Source organism: Physeter macrocephalus, chromosome 14 (genome assembly GCF_002837175.3).
Source record: "Physeter macrocephalus isolate SW-GA chromosome 14, ASM283717v5, whole genome shotgun sequence".
Classification (NCBI taxonomy): Eukaryota; Metazoa; Chordata; class Mammalia; order Artiodactyla; family Physeteridae; genus Physeter; species Physeter macrocephalus.
In genome coordinates this window covers 102,263,142-102,281,177 of record NC_041227.1, presented here as the reverse complement: position 1 = coordinate 102,281,177, position 18,036 = coordinate 102,263,142, and the positions used below count along the sequence as shown (strand labels likewise).

The 18,036-nt window shown below is 37.7% G+C and overlaps 1 protein-coding gene across 1 annotated transcript in view; it reads left to right on the top strand.

Annotated features, from left to right (window-relative positions):
- Positions 1–566: 566 nt before the first annotated feature.
- MED13 (mediator complex subunit 13) overlaps positions 567–18,036 on the top strand; it is a 97,125-nt gene continuing 79,655 nt past the window's right edge. The window contains exons 1-3 of the mRNA XM_024127526.3: positions 567–722; positions 2,533–2,767; positions 11,325–11,493. Of these exons, the coding sequence (XP_023983294.1) occupies positions 657–722; positions 2,533–2,767; positions 11,325–11,493 (470 nt within the window). The 5' untranslated portion in view covers positions 567–656. The remainder of the gene's footprint in view (positions 723–2,532; positions 2,768–11,324; positions 11,494–18,036) is intronic.

Here is an 18,036-nt window from a genome sequence, read left to right as displayed (position 1 = left end):
AATGGGGGAGACTACGGCGTCCCGGCGGTGAGGCCGCAGGAGAGCGGACGCTGGTCCGGCTTGGCTCAGGGACGACACGAAGACAGAGCCAGAGAATGGTCTGAGCCCGCAGACGCCACCACCACCTCCGCCACAGAGGAGACTCTGGGCTTAAGGACATCGCCGCTGCCGGCCCGGGGGCCTCGGCTTCTCTCCCAGTTCTCGCCCTTCCCGCCCCTCTGCGGGCGCCTCTCTGCCCGGGAGAATCCTCCAGGGCTTGGGCTCTGCCCTCTCGGACTCGATTTTAATTATTTATTGTGTAATTTATTATTTTTTCTTGTGGCAGGGGCACACATCCCCTCTGTCCCCCAGAGAGGGACGAGCGTCCGCGGGCTCCGCGGCGGCCTCAGTCCGGCCGGCGGGGCGAGCGCGGCGCGGCCCTCCCGCCTCCGGCCCTCGGCCCCGGGCGGCTGGGTGCCGGCCGGGCGGCGGGGGCTGCTCGCGGCGGCGGGGGGGGTGGGTGGGGAGGGCTGGCGGCCCGGCGGCCTCCTCTTCCACCGCCCCCCCAACCACCACCCCCCCGCCCTCCCCGGTGTCTGTGTTTCTCTCTCTGGTCGGAGGCGGCGGTAATGGCGGATGGTGGGTTGTGGCGCCGGCGGCGGCTGCTGTGAGGGACGATGAGTTCCTCCTTCGTGCCGAACGGGGCCAGCCTGGAAGATTGTCATTGCAACCTCTTCTGCCTGGTGAGTGCCGGGCGGGGGCCGCGGCGAGCGGGCGGTGGGGGAGGGGCCGCGAGGTGCGCCCTTGGGCCGTGGGGGAGGGGGTCCGGGTCGGATCCAGATGCCCGAGTGCCCGCGCGAGGCCCAGCCGGAGCCGGCGCCGCGGCAAGCTCCGTACCAGCCCGGAGACGCGTTCCACCCCCGCCGTCCTGGGCTCTGTTTTAGGAGTGTCGGCCTTTTTTCTTGTTTCCGACTCCCTTTTCCTCACCGTAGTCTTCAACTTGGGCTCCTTATCTGGCAGGACGCTAGCATTTCCCTCTGTGTTTCTTGCTTAACTGTTGCTTTTCTCCTTATTGACCATGTACCCCCTCCTCCCACTTTCCACTATCTCCCGTTCTCCCACTGCCTCACTCTGCTCATTTGGTTTCTCCCAGTAAACAGGACCCCGGAACTTAAGCACTCTTTTTTCGTTTTGCGTTTTTTCATATGAATCAAACTGTAGGGGGTTAGTTTCTTCCTTGGGTGACTTCACACTCTGTGTAAAAAACAGTAAATGCCATTTCATATGTTTTCTCTTTTAAACTCTGCAAAGAGTTTGCCATTTTGACAATTTCTGGCCGTCTTGCTTTTATTAGAACATTATGTTTGTGTGAGAGTGGAGCGGGCTGATGGAGGAGGTGCTGTGGTTCTGTACTAAATGTTTTTATATTTGTCTGTTTTGCCTGCGTTTTTAGAATGCTTTGAGGAGGCTGCTCCTCCTTTTATTGAAAAGTCAGGGGAAGCTGGATGTAGGGAAGACAATTGTGTAGGTTGGCCCAGGTCTGGGAACATCCAATAAAGACTTTCAAAAGTACCAACTGTTGCAAAATTCAGTCTTCAGTTAGATAGTAGCTTAGCTTCGTAAATGATTTAAAGTTTCGGTAACTTTCTTTTTTCGTTTTCCCTGTCCTATGAGAAATATTAAGAGAGTGTGTGATAGGTAAGTGAATTGAGTGGGCGGAGCACAACTAGTTGGCAAGTGTAAACTGCCAGTCGTGTATCAGCAGTTTCATTTTTGGCACCTTAGGCTTTGCACCTTTAAGTTAAAGAGTTACTGAATTCGCTCTGATGAATTTCTTTCACGATGCTAAATTGAGCTCTTTAATGCCTTTCCCCCTTATAAAATGTTTTCTTGTACAATATCCATTTATCAGCATCTCTTCAGATGTAATAAGACAGGTTTTACGTTTCTGTCTTCTCCAACTCAGTCTATTTTTGGTACTTTTAGGATCAGGTTCTTTGAAGATAAGACTAGCACAAATCTGACGGTTCTTTGTGAGCAGCTATTTGACTTTTCCTAAAAGGGATGTGTAAAGATTTAGCAAGATTTTTTAAAAATGTAGTTCAGATTTCGTTAGAGCTTTTATAAACATGGAATGATGAATCTTTAAAAGTTAATTTTGTTATAAGTTTGACACCAAGAAACAAATGTAACCAGTTAGAACAGAACTTAGGACAGAGTAAATGTTTACTCAGTGTGCAGCATTAAAGTACATGTTTATATTTAACATTGTTAAGTTTCTTTTATTTCTCCTTGGGACACATTTATTGACTTGCTGTTCAGTGACATGTCAGTATTAATTTTTTAACTGGCTTTGTTCTTTTCCTTTAATTTTTGGTTGCTGGATTATCAGAATAAGCATTTTTTTTTTTTTTTTGGTCAGTCTGCTTTAATATCGTAAGCATATGTTGAAAATTGTAATGTCTTAATGAAATAAGCGACTTTAATAGTGAGTACTTTTGATTTGGAGTGAATACGCAGTAATAAAAAAAAATCATGCTTTCTTTTCTTCAGGCTGACTTGACCGGTATTAAATGGAAAAGATATGTATGGCAAGGCCCAACTTCTGCCCCCATTCTGTTTCCGGTGACAGAGGAAGACCCCATTTTGAGCAGTTTTAGTCGCTGCCTGAAGGCAGACGTACTTGGTGTTTGGCGGCGAGATCAAAGACCTGGAAGAAGAGAATTGTGGATATTTTGGTGGGGCGAAGACCCCAATTTTGCTGACCTTATTCACCATGACTTGTCAGGTGAAAGCAACTTATTTCTAACTGACGATATAGCAATGTTGTATACTTTTCTTAAAAACATTTGTAGTAAAAGTTAAGATTTTTTTGGTGGAACATTGTTGAGTATGAAACCAGATAAAAATTCAGCTTCATGTTTTATTTCACTGGGGTTATTTTATTCTACTTAAAATTACACATATTATGGCAGTTTTTTTAAGCCTTGAATAACTATTCTTTTACCACCCAGCTTTCTCATGAATTTCTGGCAGACAGGGCCCAAGGAAGGCATGTTACATTAATTAACTTAAGAAAAATGGAATTGGGGGGCATTTCCTAACAAAGTCATAAAATACTTTGGAAGCCAAGTGTAACTCATCTTTGAGTCAGTTCTGCCACTGCTCTCTTCTGTATGAATGTGTAAACAGTTGTAGAAGGATCTAGAAATGATGTATTGTAACTTTCTCATGTTTTTTTCCCCGGGCATATAGTTACTTTATGATTTTTATTTGTGGTTACATTATTAACATATGAAGGCATATGTTAATTTTCTTATTCTTGGAAAGTGATATGTTTATTTTAGATACTGTTCCATCAAAGACTGTCTTTGATATGAAACAGTGCCAACTTGTTAGCTTTTACAGTGGGACATGAGATCATAATCTGAAAAGTTAGAGAAATAATTTTATGAGCCAATCAGTAAAATTACTTGTCTTGTTTTCTTAATATTTAGGACCAAGTGTTACTTTAGAAGGAGAAACTATAACTTCATGTAATTACTGAAGCTTGTGTTTACTTTAGAGTCCATGTTAATTGAATCTTTGATAATAGGAATGTAAATGATTAGTTGTTTGCTGCTGGGTACCAAAGACTTCAGCAAGATGTAACATAATGATTCTTGACTGGAAAATTTAAGATTTTTAGATAACTAAAAAAAGTTTTCTTACTGGAGGTTGAGTACTCTGACGTTTCTATTATTGTCTATTTGACCTATAGAACCTATAAAATTTTTGGATGTAATGTAATCCAGGTGACTATCTCAGACAAGCACTTAGTAAGACCAGTGTTTTTGCAGGAATATGTGTGTCACATTTGTTTTGATAGTTGCTTTTTACCTTCTAATGAACAAACTCTGCAGTGTTAATACTTATTTTTGAGAGTGCTTGCAGTTCTTTTATGATAAATGCTTTCCAGCTTTTCCAGCTTTCCTAATATCTTGCTGGAGAGTCTAGCCCTTAGTTTTAAGTATGTAGTGTGGTTCAAAATATGTTAAATGATGTGTTTGTATATACGTATATATACGTGTATATGATGTAATATTCCTTTACAGCATCAGCAAGATGATGCTTTGTAATTGTCATGCCAAAAGCTAAGCCTGCCAGCTTCCTTTTTTCTTTCATTGACTTGGATATGCTTGAGTTACTTTAATCTTTAAGTGGTTATAAAAACCACCTTACTGAAATATTTGAAGGCTGTTTTACTGTTGTTGATAACTATAAATACACTATACTGGCTGACTTGGGGTTTCAGTCTCCTCAGTAAAGTTGGCAGAGCATCTGAACAGACCATCCCCCATCCCCGGCCCAGAGTCCATGAAACACATTTCGTGGAATCAGAGATAATTTTAACAGATACGTAGTATGTCTTACCTTAATAGGCCTAACGTTTTGAAAATTAAAAGCCTATTAAAGTTAAATGTAAGCTGTTTTGATGTATATTAAAATATTATGTGGGTATTTTTTTTCAATGTTTCATGTTATGTGTTTAAATATGTTTTCTCCTGAAACTTCAGTTATATAAAAAAAATTTTCTTCTCTAGTTTAACTGTTTTTTAGCATATTTTCTTTAAAATGGTAATACCAACACCTGAAAATATTGATTTGAACATAATGAAAGTAATTTTGGAAGATTAGGCTTTACTTGTCAGATTTTGCTGAATGCAATTGAAGTAGTAAAGAAAAATATATTAGTAGTTGTATGTAATCATATTTTTACTGTTCCAAGTCTGTCCTGTACTGTTTTAAACAGGTGGTGTAGCCAATGGTATTTTTATAATGTTTTAGCTTTTTTTTTTTTAACTTGTCATTTACTTTAGAATGTTTTTACCTAAATCAGACGTATCTTAGAGAATAATAAGGTCTTTGCAGATAGAGTATTTTTGTCGCGCCCTTTTGTTTGCTCCAGGGACACCGTCTGCCTCCCTTTTGGGGTAATTAGTCTGCCTCTGTCTCTCTAGCTAACCCCTTTTTCATTTCTTCCCATCTGTGGCACTCTATCCCCTTCTTTTAAGCTCCCCTGAGAAGAGAGCAGCTGGACAGTAGGGGTGGCATCAGCTGCAGGAGGCAATCCTGAGTTCCAAGTGGAGGTGTAGTAGTGAGGAAAGGGGAACCGGAAGGACCCAGGTGGTAACAAAAAGCTGGTTAATTTAGTTTCAGCCTGCTCTTCACAGGCAGAGTCCTTCTGTTTGCTTCAGCACCTACCGCATCTTGTGACTGAAATATTTGTGATTATGGTGATAATGGTGCCCCTCTTGTTGGTGAGGGAAGGAGGGAGGCATTCCTTTTTGCAGATTAGAATTCTCACTTTTTCTTATTAACTCAGTAATAAAAGTACAGAGTTGCCTTTGCTTAACCCCCTTAATCTCCTTTGTGTCATCCATAGTGTATTTTTTAAAAGTAACTTTTTTAAAAATAGTTTTAGATTTACATAAAAGTTAGAGATAGTATAGAGAGTTCCTGAATAACAACCCTCACCCAATTTCTTTTATTGTTAACATCTTCCATCAAAATGTACATTTTTCACAGCTATTGAACCAATATTGATACATTGGTATTACCTAAAATTGATACTTTCTTTGGTTTTCTTTTATTTTTACCTAATGCCCTTTTTCTATCCTATGATCTTATCAAAGATACCGTGTTACATTTAGTTGTCGTGTTGCCTTCAACTGTTCTAGACTGTGACAGTTTCTCAGACTTGCTTTATATTTGATGATCTTGATAGTTCTGAAGAGTTTGGTCAGGTTCCATAGTGCCTTTTAAATTTCTGCCTGCCTCTTACATATAGCACATGTTTGGGTCACCTTCCTTTCAAGATTTTCTGATATGTAGAAATAGAATGTAAACTGGTTTTATTGCTAATTGGTAGAAGTCTGTTGCAGCAAACCAGATCTGATTTGATACATACTTTAACTCTCAGTTACTTGTTTTTTAGCAGTAGTCGATACTATGTAGTAATTTGCAAAGACTTGATGATTTTTGGGTCAGGATTTGTGCTAACTAGTACTGGCCTAACTGTTAACATTCCAGAAAGATAAATTTGTTCATAATATCCCTTGAATCCCAAATCCGAACACTTTTTTTTTCTTTTACTTTTTGCTCTGTTCCCTCTAAGAGAATGGATAGTTGGATCAGTATCCATATGTTTTGATAGAAAAAGAATTGGAGAACAGAACTCCTCTTTGATTACAACCTTTTAAATTTTAATTTTTTAAAATTTAAACTTTGTAGCAGTCCTCATTCAGTGGTTGTGTGATAGAGATGTAAATGTGGTGGTGGGTAAATTTTAGCTTAATTCCTCTGGTCAAAAGTCTTTATATTGGTTCTTTTAAGTGTACTGTTAGTTTGCTTCAGAGCAAAGGTTGTTTCATTATCATTAGTGTGTTCTCGAAGGAGAAGAGTTTTGTGGGTATTTTTATTCTGTGCCTTACCCTTTTTTGAATTTTATTGCTGTCATCATTGGCTTTTAGTTTTTCCTTTGAAACAAAAATAAAAACAACTGCTCCCTCTCTGAGGTTTGCATCTTAAAAAGAAAATCATAGTAGCTAAAATGTGATAAGACTCTTTGAGAAAACTGATACCTTGAGAACTGAAAAAACAGAATCAGTCCGGGCTAAAAATATTTATTTTTCCTGGCTCCTGTGGTATATATATTGGATTCCAGCAACATGTCAAAATACTTTTCATTATAACAGAATTTCATTGTAAATAGTGTCAAACTAAACAGGCCATTGTTTAGTCTCAGAATTTAATTTTGGATGCTTTTACTGAAGGATTTTTTTAAAAATTATTTATTTATTTATTTATTTTTGGCTGCATTGGGTCTTTGTTGCTGTGCACGGGCTTTCTCTAGTTGCGGGGGGGTGGGGGCTACTCTTCGTTGCCTTGCATAGGCTTCTCATTGCGGTGGCTTCTCTTGTTGCTCTAGAGCACAGGCTCAGTAGTTGTGGCTCACGGGCTTAGTTGCTCTGCGGCATGTGGGATCTTCCCGGACCAGGGCTCGAACCCGTGTCCCCTGCGTTGGCAGGCGGATTCTTAACCACTGCGCCACCAGGGAAGCCCTGAAAGATATTAATTACAGTGGAATTTAACCTTAAGTGGCAGCTTTAACAAGGTTGACAAATAGATAAATAGCAGCCAAGTATAGGAGTTTAGTGTCAGCCAAACTAAAAAATTGTTTTGTTCCCCAGGTAGCTGAAGAGAGTTAATTCATTTCTGTCTTCTGTTCCATAATTTACTTGTGACCCAACTTACTATGTTTGCTAGTCTCTAGGGACAACTTTGTTTGCCATGCTTTTTTGTGTACTACCCGTTTTGAGCAAGAAAGTGTGTCTTTTAAACCTTCAAATCAAAGGTAAGCATATTAGGCTTCTTTTAAACCAAAATTTTTCAGGTTTTACTGATCAATAATGCTGCCAGTTTAAGGCTGTCAGTAATATTTGTTGAATGAATAGCTTATGAATGGGCAGTTGTTCAAGACAGACACTGAGCTACACATTTAAACATTTCTCTTCATTCTTTCAAGAAATACACAGTATTTTCTACAGTGATCATTTTTGGCCCATTTATTATTCATTAGTGCATGTGGCATTTTAATAGTTTGGCAGACTTACTTAGGAAAAGATTCCTTTTTTACTGGCTTACCACTGTGGAGATATTTAAAGATGTCAGCTTTGAGAAAACTGAGTACAAGTGCTAGGTATATCAACGTTTTTTGTTTTTTTTTCCCCCACTCATGGAGAATTATTTTGATGACCTATCACATACTTTTGCATCACTATAATATGTATCCTCAGAAAAAAAATTTTTATGGAAATCAAATTTAGCATTTGAACTTAGGCATTGTTTTCTTCAAATACTTTGTAAAATTTTTTCAAGTAATGATGACGATTAAGAGTTCTAATGCTAAGGGTAGTGGAACAGTACTAAAAACAGAATTGAAGCTGTTTTCTCTGGGGATACAGGTACAAGAGGAGGAAAACATTTATTTAAATACATTAAGCAGACTTTTTCCATTAGGCTATGGTTGATTAAGTTCAAAAGAGCTAGGTAAAGATTTTCCATGTGTTCTTCCTCCCTCCCTTTTCTGTTATAATACTGGTGTTGAGATTCAAGGACTTATTTTAATTAATGTAAGAGGTTCATATCACTGTGTCTTGGGTGGCTTAGTCGTACCATTTCACTTTTTAAAAAAATATTTATTTATTTATTTGTCTGCGCTGGGTCTTAGTTGTGGCATGCGGGATCTTGAGTTGTGGCATGCAGGATCTTGAGTTGTGGCATGAGGGAATCTTTTATTTATTTTTAAATTTTATTTATTTTATTTTTGGCTGCACTGGGTCTTTGTTGCTGCCCGCGGGCTTTCTCTAGTTGCAGCGAGCGGGGGCTTCTCACTGCGGTGGCTTCTCTTGTTGCGGAGCACAGGCTCTAGGCTTGCGGGCTTCACCGTATAGGTGAAGATATACTCAAGATACTTGTTGGCCTTAGAAAATCCTAACAAGTGGTCTGTTTGTTTTATGCATAACTCCCATTTGGTGTTAATGAGCATTGTGGGCATTTGAGGGTATAATGTAAAATGAGTAAGTTCACCTGAGTTTCTCTAGACAAAAAATTTAGAGCAATGAGAGAGAAATGCTTGAATATTAATACTGGTTAATTTTCTAAACTGTATTTAGTATTCTTTTTTTTTTTTTTTTTTTTTTTGTGGTATGCGGGCCTCCCTCTGCTGCGGCCTCTCCCGTTGCGGAGCACAGGCTCCGGACGCGCAGGCTCAGCGGCCATGGCCCACGGGCCCAGCCGCTCCGCGGCATGCGAGATCCTCCCAGACCGGGGCGCGAACCCGGTTCCCCTGCATCGGCAGGCGGACGCGCAACCACTGCGCCACCAGGGAAGCCCTATTTAGTATTCTTAAACTATTTAAGTACAGGTTTAACTGAAACAGATTTTTAAAAATAAAACTATAAAATATTCAGAATTTTATGTGAAAATATTCAGAATTTTATGTGAAAATTTATATAAATTGTATTTTATGTAATACAGTTGTATTAGTTACTATTCTAAAGATTTTTAATTTACTCTTTTGGGGAAGAAGGCAAATTCAGTCTCAAGTGTTTTTTTGTTTGCTTGTTTTTTGCGGTACGCGGGCCCCTCACTGCTGTGGCCTCTTCCGTCGCGGAGCACAGGCTCCGGACGCGCAGGCCCAGCGGCCATGGCTCACGGGCCCAGCCGCTCCGCGGCATGTGGGATCTTCCCGGACCGGGGCACGAACCCGTGTCGCCTGCATCGGCAGGCAGACTCCCAACCACTGCGCCACCAGGGAAGCCCCAGTCTCAAGTTTTAAGTGAATAATTTTCTGATATTTGAAGTTTATAGTGACTGTACAACTTTGAAACGTAATGGTAACTGTGTGTCTTGGTTCTTTGTTGGTTTAAAACTTAGAAGTAGTCAGAAAAAAGATTTTGGTAGGGGCTACTTACGTATGACAAATGTTACTCCATTGTGCTTCCTAGAAGGTAAGGAGTTTTGAGGTAAAAGGCAATAAAAATAAAAGTACACTAAATAGGTTATGAAGAAGTGAAGAATTCCGGCATAATTCTCTTAGAATTAAGAATATGTGTACTTTTAGTAATCATAAATCACATAACTTTAGATAAAACTCTTAATGTTGTAGGTATTTAATTTTGAAATGATAGAACCTGATAAGGCTGAAAGCAGATTGCAAAAGATTCATTTTTTTTTCTCTCAGCAACTCACAAATATGCTTGTGATCTAGACCTTTTAAGTAATTAAAGTGAAGTCAGTATGTGCCACTTCCCTTTTCTTCTAGCCTGTTTTCTTTAATAAAGTGAAACTTGTAAAATTTTGGCTTTAAATGGAAGTAGATAAGGATGTCTGTAATATAGTAGGATGTGAAGAACTTTCTCTGTTTATTAATGATTTAAAAATTATTTCAACTCTCAAGTATTGTCATTTTCTAAAGCTTACCTCATTTTTTAAGAGCTTACCTTTTGTGAAAAAACACAATTAGTTTATTTGAAAGACTTCAACTATAATTTAGGAAACACTTTGAAGAACAACATAAAATCAACATTAACCTTTGTAGTGGCACAAATTTCTAGTGCAGTTAAAGTCCACTGTCATGCTTTTGAGTTAATGTTTATTCTGCCCATTTGTTTTGTAAATTATGAATATAAACCATGTGTCACTCTTAATATGTCTGCTTTTATTCAAAAGCATCTTAAGTTTATTATTTTTCTATTGGAATGTTTTATGCATTTTTAGTGTTTAATTAAGAAAGATTATTTTTACTTAAATTGAAAGAAGACCCATATTTATAAAATGTTTATAAAGTTACAGAAGTTATAGAAGGATACTAAATTATATTTGAAATAGCAGTTTAAAATATTACAAAAGTTAAAATGCTGACGGTAGTAGCTATCATTTATAGTAGGATTCCTTGGATGCTTTCTTACAGGTATGAGATGGGTAGAGTAAAAAGTTTTTTTTTCTGAACTACATCCATACTTATATCAAAATGACTGCATTTTTGTTGTTGGTTTTTTTGTTTTGGTAACTTCACTTGGGTGGTTAATTTGCTGGAAAAATTGAGGCTGTATAGTTAGTGAAGATTGCTATAACTTTATATCAGAAGTGCCATTTAAAATTTGTCTTTAAATTTTTAAGTTTCTCCCCCCAAGTAGAGAATCCTGTACTGAATAGTCAGCATGGGAATCATTTGGTTGTAATGAGACCTAAGGTGGCTGATAATGCACTGCTTGTTGGGCTCTTTGCCAAAAGCTTCCTTTTTATCCATCACTTATTTTTATAGTTGAGTCATGGATTAGAATGCTGATGGACATAAAATATTTTGAGTTTAATTATTAACTGTCTAGTTTTTTTGGCAAGGTCAGTTTTGTAAAGTAACTAACAAGTGAGCCAGCTTAGAAATTGGCGTCTTAGGTGTAGAATATGTAATATTTCCGTTGGTTATACAAATGTCCTTTTCATTTATACAGAAACCAAATCAGTCTGTTTGCAATATATCGTTGCCTTTTTATATGGTGGAAAAATAATTTTCAGATAATTTAATAGAATACATGGCACTTTGGCCTTTTATTCTCTATGGAGTAGCTTTGAAACCTGATGTTTTAATGTCTAGAGAGATACCGAAGTGATTGTAGCTCACTATTCTGAGGTGATGTAGGGTTTATGAATTTAGGGATTAAACTATCACACTTTTTACTTAGCTCTAAGTAGATATAGTGCCTCGGTGTTACCTTTTGTTTCTTTCATTTCTTTTGTAGAAGAGGAAGATGGAGTGTGGGAGAATGGACTTTCCTATGAATGCCGTACTTTGCTTTTCAAAGCAGTTCACAATCTGTTGGAACGGTGTTTAATGAACCGGAACTTTGTACGTATTGGCAAGTGGTTTGTAAAGCCTTATGAAAAAGATGAAAAACCTATAAATAAAAGGTAAGCTATCTTATTTAAACTCTTACTTGATATTTCTTTAGGCTTGTAAATTTTAATGACTTTATAGAAAATGTCTGATGATAAAACAAACTAATATCTTGCAGACATATTCAGGAGGTTAAGTTTGGCAAAGTACTATAAGTATTTAGTTTTCTTTGACCCCTTCATTCTTTCTTTTACACATTTGAATAATTTTCTTGCAATGGGATAGGCTGTGTGTCAATGCAGTGGCCTAAGTTTTGATTTGGGATGATAGAAAAAATGTGGGATGAAAGCAGAGACTTATGCATTGAAGTATACTTTTTTAGTACTAGTGGAAATACAGTCATGGTACTCTGTTAAAATTAAGCAGTATTAATATTTGTTTTTAGATGGTGATCTGTAGTCATGTTTTGGGTTGAGGTAATCCTTCTCATTCTCAGACCTCTGTTTTTGCTCTAATTAAAGTAATTTAAATTTGTAATTTTCTATATAAGACGTGTACTTTTGGGGTGTTTTTCAATTTTCTTCAACTTTGAATTAGGCAAATTTAGGACACTTAATTTGTAGGATAATTGCAGATGCAGAGAAGACTTTAAGACCTGTAGTGTTAAAAGCTTTAGGTTACTACAGTTCTCTGATTTAAATAATATAAGGCACAATCTGTTAGAAGATTTAGTCCCAAGCAGTTGTTGAATTAGTGAGACTTCAAGAGAGACGAAACAGTGGTAAGATGGGATGTGGGAAAAAGAGAAGATGAAGGAAATTTATTAGTTTTCCCTAAAAGATGTGAGGATTTGAAGTATTGGTTGTGATTGTAATTATTGTTGAGATGTCATTTTTTTATGTCATGTGCACATCTTTTTTCATGTGCACCCGAAATTTTTTCAGACTTCCCTTATTAGTTTCCGTGGAATGGATGACTAGGTAAGCCTTGGAGAAATCAAGACTCTTTCATTTTTTTTCTCTCTGAAAATTAAAATAAACCTTTATTGTCAACAGAATAAATCGTACAAGTTAGGAGTGCATTCAGTTGCAAATGACAGAAAACCTAACTACCTGGCTTATGTAGGAATTGATTTTTCTCAATAGCAAGGAGTCTGGAGGTAGATAATCTGCTCAATAACGTCATCAAAACTCAGGTTCCCTCGAGTTTTCTGCTCTTTCATCTTTAGCCTTTGGGTTGTATCCTCATGGCCCCAGTAAGTGTTGCATCTCCAAACCTCACTCACAGTGGATTCCAGGCAGGAAAAGGAAGGGAGGGAGGAAGTGAGAAGGGGTGACCCTTGGATCAGAAAGTAGATTCTTTTCTGGAAACTTTAGCTGACGTTTAATTGGCTATGCTACTGAGAGAAATATTTTTTTATATGGGAACATTGCCACTCTGAGCAAAATAAGGCTCTGGTTAGTAAGAAGTAATGGAGAATAGATACTAGGTAGGCAGTTAATTAGAGGAAGGGGAATAAGTATCAGGTGGGCAATTAGCAGTGTTCACTGTATATATTTATATAGTTTTAAGAAGTCAAGCTGATTACCAAGATTTAAAATGAAATGCTGTAATCCTGAGCCCAGCTACTAGATGCGCTCCTCAGAGGCAGTCCCTTTTAATTCTTTTAACTGTCTTTTAATTTATGTATTTAAAAACTTACAATCAAATACTGTGCTGATTCCTGAGTTTTCTGTTATTTCAGTTATTAAGGATTTAATCTGTTGACTTTCTATTAATGGTTTAGCTATCTTACCACCCCAGATGCTTAGACATGGGCGCATACCTGTATGCTCTCTTCCCTCTTCCCTTCTCTCTCCTCCCTTCTCTTGCCAATATCGTTACAAGATTTGGTAAAAACAATACCTGTTGTTTGTATTACTATAATTGTATAAATATTATTTTCAGTGAGCCATTTGGTATATTAGGATTACATTCCATTTCCTCTCTGTAATTTTGTTTTCCCCAGTGTTAATGATTATCTCTTTTTTCACTTAATTATCTATGTCAGGGGCTGGTAAACTACCACCCCACAGGGCAAATACAGCCTGCCACCTGTTTCTGTAAATAAAATTTTTATTGTAACACAACCCTGTTCCTTCATTTGGATTATTTTATGCCTGCTTTCACACTACAGCAGAATTGAATAGTTGTGACAAGAGACAGATGACTCCACAAAGCCTAAAATATTTAGCCTAAAATATTTCTCTGGCTCTTTACAGATAAAGTTTGCTGAGCCCTGATCTATGTACTTATTGGTAATTTGCCTCTAGGCTATCTACCAGAAGTATAAAGAATAAATCTCCCTTCCCAACCTTTAAGGAGTGTGTGTAATCTTTCAGTTTCTTCTCTCCCTCTCTCTCCCTGTCCCTCTCCCTCTCTCTCTCTTTCCCCCCCTCCCCTTCTCTCTCTCCCCCCCTCTCTGTCTCCCCCCCTCTCTCAATATCACTATTTGAGCGCTTCATTGTTCTGTTCCAGTTTGGACTTCTTGTTCTATAAGGCCTGTTTCACAGCAGTCATCTTGGGAATTCTCTTCACCTTTTTGTCTGTGTTGGATCCCTTATTTTCTGGATCTCATGTTTTCTTTCTTTGTCTTACTGTTTTGGTAGTGCCCATCTACCTGTAGTTTCCTGAAGTACATAAGAAGTAATATTTTTGAGATCCTGAATGTCTGAATTACCTCCTTTTCTACTCTTAAGACTTTTGGGCACTAAAATGCTGACTGGAAGTCCTATGTATGTGAATAGCTCTGAAGTTGCAGGCTTTAGTATGGTGATTGGTCAGGAACCTGGCCATTTTTATTTAGAACTGTGCTGTTATTATAGTAGCCACCAGCCAGTTGTAGCTATTTAAATTTCAATTAATTGAAAAAATAAAAATTCAGTTCCTCAGTTGTGCAGACCACATTTGAAATGCTCTTATGACTGCTGGCTATTGTATTGGGTAGTGTAGGTAGAGAATATTTCTGTCATTGCAGAAAGTTCTTTTGGATGGTATTGCTTACACCAGAGCCTTTACACTTACAATTAAAATAATACCTTAGGAGCATCACTAAAGAAGTCAGTCAAGATTCTTTTGTTTTGTTTTTTTGGCAGTAAATGAAAGACTATACTTTAAATTTCACCATAAAGCTACGTTTATCTTCTGCCACACCTGTGGCTTTTACACAGTCTGTCTCCATTTTAATTAAATATAAGCACCACAAGATTTAAGGTGGTATATTAGTAGCCATTTTATATAGCTTTAGGATGTCCTTTGGTTGGGTTCCTCAATACCTTTGAAAACCTGAACTTCTAGGGAAGCTAAGAGCTATCACTGTTATGTTTTCTAAGGACTCAGTTCCTTTCTTCTTGTCTTCTAAGGTAGCACTGTCTAATAGAAATCTAATGTGAGTCGCATATGTGTTTATAATCTGGTAGTAGGCACATTAAAGAAAGTTTTTAAAAAAGTGAAATTAATTTTAATATATTTAACCTAATATATCTAAGATATTTCAGCATGTAATTACGTATAAAGATGATACGAATGAGGTATCTTCTTTTTTTAAAACTCTTTGAAATCTAATATGCATTCTGTACTTAGAGTACACCTCAGTGTTGTCTGGTCACATTTACAAGTGCTGAATAGTCATTTGTATATTGGTTTGCATTAACAGCTCAGTTCTAGGGCTTGAAGCCCAGCTGGGCTTGGTAGTGCTTACTGGTAAAAGATCTCTTCTCTCTGGCTTATGAACCCTCTTGGAATTGTATGCTAAATTGTGAGTGTACTCTAGAATCTCAAAAGTAGGGGAAACTTCCATCTTATGTCAAGGTATCCACTGTTTGCCAAGTTGGGCATAGTTACTGTCTTGTTTTTCCTTCTTTTAGCCTGTCTGTGCTAGTCTATTATTAATGTCTGTCATCAAGATTATTATGCATCCTATTTCTGAAGTCTTAAGTGATAGTATAATAGTACTTATGACCCATGAAATTTCTCTGTGATGCTTGAGTCATTAGGATTTGCATGGTCAGTTTTCCACATTCTCATGCTTTCCAGAAACATTAATGAGAAAAAAAATGAAGTGCTAAACAAGACTTTTTTCTCTCTTTTTTCCTCCCCATTAAGCTTTTCTTACTATGATTTCTTACTCTGATTCTTAGAGATTCATACACATCTGTCTTTTTCAACTATTCGTTTTAGATATGAACCATAATAGAGAAATTTTTTTTTCTGAAGGGGAGAAGGGAATGAGCATAACTGGCCAAGCAGTGTTTGAAATCAGGGCTTAATATGTATTAAATCAATTCTCAAAACAGACCTATTACTCCAGTTTCACAGTTGATAAATCTGAAGCACAGGGAGGTTAAGGAACTTGTCCAAGGTCTTATTTCTTGCAGGTATTGGAGCTGGATTATAGGGCATGAAAAATATGAGACAGATTGTGGACCCTGTAGACTACTATATCTCCTGTACCTACATCTTTTTAAAGTTATTGGAAATAGTAAAACAGAAGACTTAAAAATTAAAAATATTAGGGAGATACTATATTTCCTGAGCACTTGAAGTTGTAAACCAGAATAATACGTCATTGCTTTCTAAGTAGTCTTTACTGTATAATATAAGTAATGTGTTCACTGAGTGAGCAGAAGTATGTACAAAATCACAGATAAGGTGTTTTATTCTGGATTTTAATATAGATCTTTTGTTCATTGAGATATGGCAAGGGTACCTGATATTGAAATTACACATATAAATTTAAGAAATTTAAAAAATTACTGAGGGGGCTTCCCTCGTGGCACAGTGGTTGAGAATCTGCCTGCCAATGCAGCGGACACGGGTTTCATCCCTGGTCCGGGAAAATCCCACATGCCGCGTGGCCACTAAGCCCGTGCGCCACAACTACTGAGCCTGTGCTCTAGAGCCCACGAGCCACAACTACTGAGCCTGCATGCTGCAGCTACTGAAGCCCGTGTGCCTAGAGCCTGTGCTCCACAGCAAGAGAAGCCACCACAATGAGAAGCCCGTGCACTACAACAAAGAGTAGCCCTCACTCACTGCAACTAGAGAAAGCCCCGCGTGCAGCAACGAAGACCCAATGCAGCCAAAAATAAATAAAATAAATATATATATATATTTTAAAAAGAGCTTAAAAAAATTACTCTGAGGGCTACAGAAATACAGATTTAATGCAGTGGTTCCCAAACTTGTCTGGATGTGGAATCACCTTGAGAGATTAAAAAAATAACCTGTGTATTAACCTGGGAGTGTGGTCTGGGCTTTGGAATTTTTAAAAGATCTCTGTGTGATTCTAATGAAAGACAGGTTTGAAAACTATTGCATTGATGGAATAAAAATCTAGGAATTAGGATGCCTAGGATCTTTTTGTGGGGGATGTAAATTATTTCAAATAATGTTAAAATGAATGATTGTGAACAGTTGTGCATAATTTTAAAAGTATCACCATAGCATGTTGCTATTAGATAACACAACATAAATAGAAATATAGGATCAATTACATAAATTTTATCAATCCAGTGATAGAATAGGATTCTTTTTTTTTTTTCATTGTGGTAAAATATACACAACAACATTTAACATTTCAGCCATTTTTCGAGTGTATGGTTCCGTGGCCCTAAGTGCATTCACACTGTTGTGCAGCCATCACATTATCTATCTCCAGAACTTTTTCATCATCCTAAACTGGAAATCTGCCCATTAAATGATAACTCCCTGTTTTCTCCCCCTCCCAGCCCCTGGTAACCACCATTCTACTTTCTGTCTCTATGAATTTGACTGTTCTAAGTACCTTACATAAGTGGAATCATATAGTATTTATCTTCTTGTGTCTGGCTTATTTCACTTAGCATAATGTCCTCAAGGTTCTCATCTAGGTTGCAGCATGCATTTTCTTTTTAAGGCTGAATAATTTTCTGTTGTATTTTTATACCACATCTTGTTTACCCATTCACCTGGCATCTGACATTTGGGTTGTTTCCACTTTTTGTCTATTGTGAATAACGCTGCTGTAGATATTAGTATACAAATATCTGCTTTCAGCTCTTTTGGGACTATACATAGAAGTGGAATTGCTAGATCATACAGTAGTTCTATTTTTATTTATTTTTTGAGGAATCGCTGAAGTCTTTTCCGCATTGGCTGTACCGTTTTATATTCCTACGAGCAGTGCAGGAGGATTCCAATTTCTCCACATCCTCACCAACACTTCTTTTCTTTTTAAACAAGTAGTAGCCATCCTTAGGGGTGTGAAGTGGTTATCTCATTGTCGTTTTGATTTGCATTTTCTAAATGATTAATGATGTTGAGCATCTTTTCACATGTTTGGTGGCTATTTATATATCTTTGGAGAAATGTCTCAAGTCCTTTACCCATTTTTAATTGGTTGTTAGGATGACTAGAATTTTAAGTCAACATTCCCTTTAACTAGGTTTATGATCTTAAGACAAGTCACTTAACTTCTTTGTGGCTTGAATTCCCTGCCAGCAAAATGGGATGTCATCTTTCTGTAACTACCTAACAGAAGTGCTAAAAATAGATTAGATATAGTACCTCCTAAAGCAGTATAGATAACTGTTATATTA